The sequence below is a fragment of the Gymnoscopelus microlampas genome, assembly GCF_963454915.1.
Source record: "Gymnoscopelus microlampas genome assembly, chromosome: 13".
Lineage (NCBI taxonomy): Eukaryota > Metazoa > Chordata > Actinopteri > Myctophiformes > Myctophidae > Gymnoscopelus > Gymnoscopelus microlampas.
The window spans coordinates 23748011-23754010 of record NC_139950.1 but is presented as its reverse complement, the minus strand read 5'-3'; the positions used below and the strand labels follow the sequence as shown (position 1 = coordinate 23754010).

The 6000-nt window shown below is 43.4% G+C and overlaps 1 protein-coding gene across 2 annotated transcripts in view; it reads right to left on the bottom strand.

Moving 5' to 3' along the window:
* The window catches only part of slc8a1b (solute carrier family 8 member 1b), a 162253-nt gene that overhangs the window by 6588 nt on the left and 149665 nt on the right, over nucleotides 1-6000 (bottom strand). For both annotated transcript variants that reach the window (XM_084077278.1, XM_084077279.1), the window contains 2 exons: nucleotides 5312-5497; nucleotides 3852-3941 (listed from right to left, as the gene is read on the bottom strand). In XM_084077278.1, coding sequence (XP_083933404.1) covers nucleotides 3852-3941; nucleotides 5312-5497 — 276 coding nt within the window. The remainder of the gene's footprint in view (nucleotides 1-3851; nucleotides 3942-5311; nucleotides 5498-6000) is intronic.

Sequence of the window (6000 nt, the reverse complement as noted above, 5' to 3'; positions counted from 1 at the left end):
CTGAGCCAGATGACAGACCAGAACACAGGCTGGCTCTGGCACCATTTCTCTTTTCTTTTTTCAAATTTTCTCCCAATTTAGTTGTTATGCCAATTCAATTTCCCCTTAACGTGTGAAGTCCCTGCTAACCCCTGCAGTTGATCTGTAGGAGGGTGTAGACAACCACATGTCTCCTCCAATACACATGAAGTTGCCAGCCACTTCTTTTCACCCGGCAGTTGAGTAGTTTCATTGGGCTTTCAATGCTATCTGACCTACTTACACTCACTGAACAAGCGTCTGAACAACCTGTAGGAGTCACTAGTGCAGCGACAGAGATCAGTATATGTATTACGGTCAATTTATGCGTTTATAAGTGTTGAATGGTGCGTGGCACTACGTGTTTCACGACTTTCTGAATTTTGCGTTTTTATAATGTCTGCGACCATGGAGATGGGACAGCGACTTGCCAACAGCGTTGCCACAAAAGCATCTTGAACATCTCCGTGAGTCTGTGAGGAATGAGCTTATTTTGTCTTCCTAACCAATCAGAGTAAGCAACGTTGTATTAAGGAGTCTTTGACCATTTATTTTTTCCAGAGGTATGCTACACCTGAAAGTCCACATCACACAGTCTCTGAAAGTCCTACGGGACACCTTTTTGTCATTTTGATGTATTTTTTGGCTTTGGACACTTACCCGTTTGGAACACATGCCCCTTCGTAACGGAATACTCATTGTACCCATTGTCAGACTACTCACTGTACCCGTTGTGAATACTTGCAGTAGCATGCACTAAGTGCAGTATGCAGTATCATAGTATTGTCAAATAATAATAATATAAGAAAGAGGCAAACATTTTGAAAATAGCAGATCTACAAGCTCACAATGCCTCGCGTTGCCAGGCGTTGTGAGCTTGTACATCTGCTATTTTCACAATATTCATCTGTGGAACTGAGTCAAACAATATTTAATGCCTCAACTCCTACATTCCAAGTGCTTATCAGGGTCCCCAGTTCAAATATATATATTATTTTGGGGGGTTGTGTGGCCTGAAAATGTCGAGAACCACTGCTCTTCACCTCCAACTTCCAACGCAGATACACCCTGTCAGTTTTATACACCATGTGTGAACTTCATTGGAGGGTGCTGGCAGTACTTTAGCAGCCTGCTCTCCTGTTTCAAAAGGTTTATTGGTGAAAAGACACTCTAAGGTGTAAAATGTTGAGGTCAGTTGTTTTACCTCATTGACACCTGACAACACTAACTTGAATTTGTTTGTGTGTGTGTGTGTGTGTGTGTGTGTGTGTGTGTGTGTGTGTGTGTGTGTGTGTGTGTGTGTGTGTGTGAATGTGAATGTGAATGTGTGTGTGTGTGTGTGTGTGTGTGTGTGTGTGTGTGTGTGTGTGTGTGAGTGAGTGAGAGAGAGAAAGAGAGACAAACAGGGCATTCCTGAGCTTGACATGAAAAATGACTCCATGCAAATAACTCATGCTGAACGTGTGCTTGCGTGTGTGTGCGTGTGTGTGTCATCGTTAACAATGATATGTGTGCATGCATATATAGTACAAGCACACATATAAAATTCATGTGTGTGTGTGTGTGTGTGTGTGTGTGTGTGTGTGTGTGTGTGTGTGTGTGTGTGTGTGTGCGTGTGTGTGTGTGTGTGTGTGTGTGTGTGTTTACGTATGTTTGCACGCTGCAACGCCTGAGTGTGAGGTGTGATTATGCACAAGTGGACAAGCCAAGGTTAAAATGTACTTAACATGCCGGCACAGTAAAAACCCAGAGCGTTCGTTTTTAACTCAGAGAGAGTGCAAATGGACCCGTGGGTTAAATGAACGCTCTGGATTTGTAGAGTGCGCGGTCGCCCGTTATCACTCATGTGGAGAGGATGATGAAACGCCGCTGTCTGCCACCGAAGAGTCACACAAGACCCTCACGACACCCCCCCCCCATCCTCCCCAAGCCAACGAACGCGTCACATACGCTGTGAAACCCCACAGTATTCTTTAAAACCTTTACGGGTCCATTCCGGTCCCATTTTTCTATTCTTAGAGTTAAATGAACATCGAGGCTTTTTATTGCGTAGGAGCAGACACACGGGTCAAATTAAATTAGTGAATAACCGCAAGTGTTATTTTTATTTTTAGAGACAGGATGGGCTAGTGTCTTGTCCCCCTCGCTAATGTTAATTTATCGGGACAGGCAGCAGTTACGCTGAGAGGGGGATACAAAATAGAGGAGGTACAGGAGGAGACTACACTGGAAAATACAATTTATCTCTGAGAGTGCACAAAATGGGCCCTTTTTTTGGGTCCATTCGTGCACTCATTCGAGATAAATGAACACTCAGGATTTTACTGTGTCAAGAGAGCATGGAAGAGTCTGGATTTGAAACTATGCCAGAAGAGGTGTGTGGTCCCAGGCAGGCACAGGGGGCCTTAACCTTAATCATGCACATTTAATTTAATTAAAATTTCCTGTTTACCAGTGTTGCCATGTCTGCTTATTATAAGCAGGAAGATGTGTTCAAGAGCCATCATTTTATGTTGTTGTCATAAGTTGTGTCTTAATTTTACAAATTGAGGCTTCACCACATCGCCAAACTATAAATTGTGGCAAGTGGCAACACGGTAAAGGTTGTGCAAAATAGTTATCTTCCAGGGATTTCTATTATTTTACTTTATGTATTTATTTATTTGTTTGTGTATTTATTTACTTCGCCTACTAACCTATATATTATAATGCTCTGCGTCTTTGATGTTATAATTGCTTTCAACTGTCTTGGAGTGTTATGCATTATGGTGTCAGTGCCATTAAAATATAGAACACAGACTGTCAGTGTCTCAAACCCATTTCATATGTATTTGATGTTTTTGTAAAAACAAAAACGACGGGTGGCAACCCTAGCGGTGGCGGAGACAGGTCGCTCCAATGAACTGCAGCGGCCAATGAGGTATCTACGTTTCTATATCTATGGATGAAACTAGTCGCTTCTTTTGGGATTGTTTACATAGACCTGACCACTTGTTTCTCTTGCAAAAACTGGCAACACCTGCAGTAGCCTACTAGGGCGAAAGTGAACAGATATTGAATGAAGCAGCACAGAGAAAGGGCCAAGAATAAGGTGAATAATATAATACAGAAAAAGTTGTGGCTCCTGAACTGGATGTATCATACCCACAATGCATTGTGACCTAAATCCAGGCATGTCATTAAAGTGGTTGTGTTTAGGCATTAGGTTAGAGATAGGTTAGGTTCAGATATAGTTTGGTGTGATTAAGGTCAGGGTAAGTATCTGGAAGGGCAGTTAGCCAATGCATAAACTCAAACTGTTAGATTCAGAGTTCATAGAAATTGGTACAGTTGGGTTAAGAATATTATAAGCTTTAAATATCTTGGGACCACATTTTTGATACATAAACTTTTCATATCTTCTGGAAGTACCAAGTGAACCGTAAAATAAGAACCAGACCAGTATTTAAAATGTCACTCTTGGTGGCTTTCATTGTGTAACAAAACTCTTTTAATCAGTTTAATAGGACTCCCTGGGTGTTCTACGCTTCTTATCAAAGCTCATAAAGATGAACTAGCAACAGGAGTAAACAAAATAATATTAGATATTAGACAGCAGTAAATGATGGGAGCAGAACAGATTATTAGAACACGCATGCAACACACATACAAACACACACACACACACACACACACACACACACACACACACACACACACACACACACACACACACACACACACACACACACACACACACACACACACACACACACACACACACACACACACACACACACACACACACACACACACACACACGCACAAGCACACGCACACACCAAGTCACTCACCTGGCACAGAGGTTCCTAATGCGACAAAAACAACAGCAGTGACTGAGTCTTTGAGACCCACGGTGCAGCCAAAATGAGAGGCCAGGTCCCCTATAATGACAACAATAACAGCATTATTCCACATATTTAAGGACAACAGCCTCATTCCTTTTTTTATCACAGACATCATTTAAAAACATCCAGATTACAGAGGTATACTGGTTTAAGGATATCACTGGCGTTTGGTCATATCTGGATCCATATACAGTAAGTAATCCATCATTCTCCATCATCCATCATCCTGACATCACCATCATGTCAATCTTTTTAATTAAAACACAAAGGGGGGAGGGGCTATTTGCTGCAGGGCAGTGATTCCAAAGTAAAGCCAAAACTTGACCAGAGGCTACATAGCATTGTGACTCCAGGTGATGGCACGTTTCAAATGAACAAAGATGCGAAGTGATACTGGTCTGACAACACAGAAGAATCACCGCCTACTACATCCACATTGACATTCACAGTCTTTTGTTGTTACTGTTCATTCTCCCCGTTTTAACAACGATGGATTAGTTACACAGTAAAATACTCTGTGTTCATTTATCCATTTGTAACTCTGAGTGTGTACAAACGGAACCAAATGGATTTGTAAACTCTCAGAGTTAAAACACTCAGGATTTTACTGTGTACGTCTAGGGATCCTAATGTGAAAAGAGAAAACCCGGGTGGTATCCTTGAGCCATCCATCTTCTACCGATTATCCGGAGTCGGCTTGTGGAGGTAACAGTTCCAGCAGAGAAATCCCAGACTTCCCTTCCCCGGGCCACATTAACTAACTCTAGCTGGGAGATCCCCAGACATAATCCCCTCATCTGGTCCTTGGTCTGCCCCATTGGTGTCTTCCCAGCTGGGCGTGCCTGGCAGGCCTCCCTGCGGAGGTGCCCAGGAGGCATTCGTCATAGATGCTCCAACCACCTCAACTGGCACCTTTCCACGTAAAGGAGCAGTGTCTCTATTCCAAGTCTCTCCTGGATAACTGAGCTTCTTACCCTGTCCAACTTAAGCCCTGTAGCAGCGGTTCCCAACCTGAGGGCCAGGGCCCACTGGTGGGCTGCGAGGGTATTGCAAGTAGGCGCCCAAATGATTGGCACAGCGCTACACTTTTAATGATAATAATATTATATTAATATGTAATAAAACATTACGTAAAAAAAATATATGGTATTATTTCGATTGAATCGATTGAATGATCATTAAAATAAACATGCTCTGGAAATGCACACGGCATTCGGCTGCCTTGTTAAGATGGGTGGGACTCTTTCAAGATTGTCAAGTGAGCCCTGCTGATCCAGAAAAGGTTGAGAACCACTGCCCTATATTCTTCATGGTAGCGAAAATAGCCGATCTACAAACTGAAAACGCGGCACCGTGTGACGCGTTGTGAGCTTGTAGATCTGCCTTTGTTTTGGGACAAGTTTTACCTATGAAGGCGGTGAGCAGTCCAATCATGCCGATGGAGACGCAGAAGCAGGCCCAGCCGTTCCAGTAGTCTGTGGGCGGCACGAAGGCAAACAGAACCTTCCAGAAGACAGTGAGGAAGTGCATCACATAGTCGAAGCACGAAGGCAGCTTCTCCTCGCCACACTCCTCATCATCATCATCCTCACCTGAGAGAGAGGGAGGCAGAGAGAAAGAGGGAGAAAGAGAGAGAGAGAGAGAGAGAGAGAGAGAGAGAGAGAGAGAGAGAGGAAGGGTGGAAGAAGCAAAATGGAGGGAGAAAGAAAAGAAAGAGAGACAGAAGGTATGGGGGGAGAGAGAGGGACCAAGAAAGATGACAGGTGAGGAAGAAGAGAGGAAAGAGGGAGGATGGAGAATGATAACAAAATAGGGAGAAAGGGGATGGGGGAGAGGTGGGGTAGACAGAGAGGGAGAGAGAGAGATTAATTATAGCTGACAGGCATTTATAACATGTAATCCATCATTACAGTAAGTGAGAGACTTGAGATTGACATGATACTTCCTGACACACTGACTGACTGCCAGATGAGGTGATATGATACGTTTGACAAACTGTGTGTCTTTTAAACTGTGTGTCATGTGTATGTATTGCAATAGAGAGAGAAAACGTGACAAAATATGTGCGTGTGTGAGAGAGAGAGAGCGCGCGCGC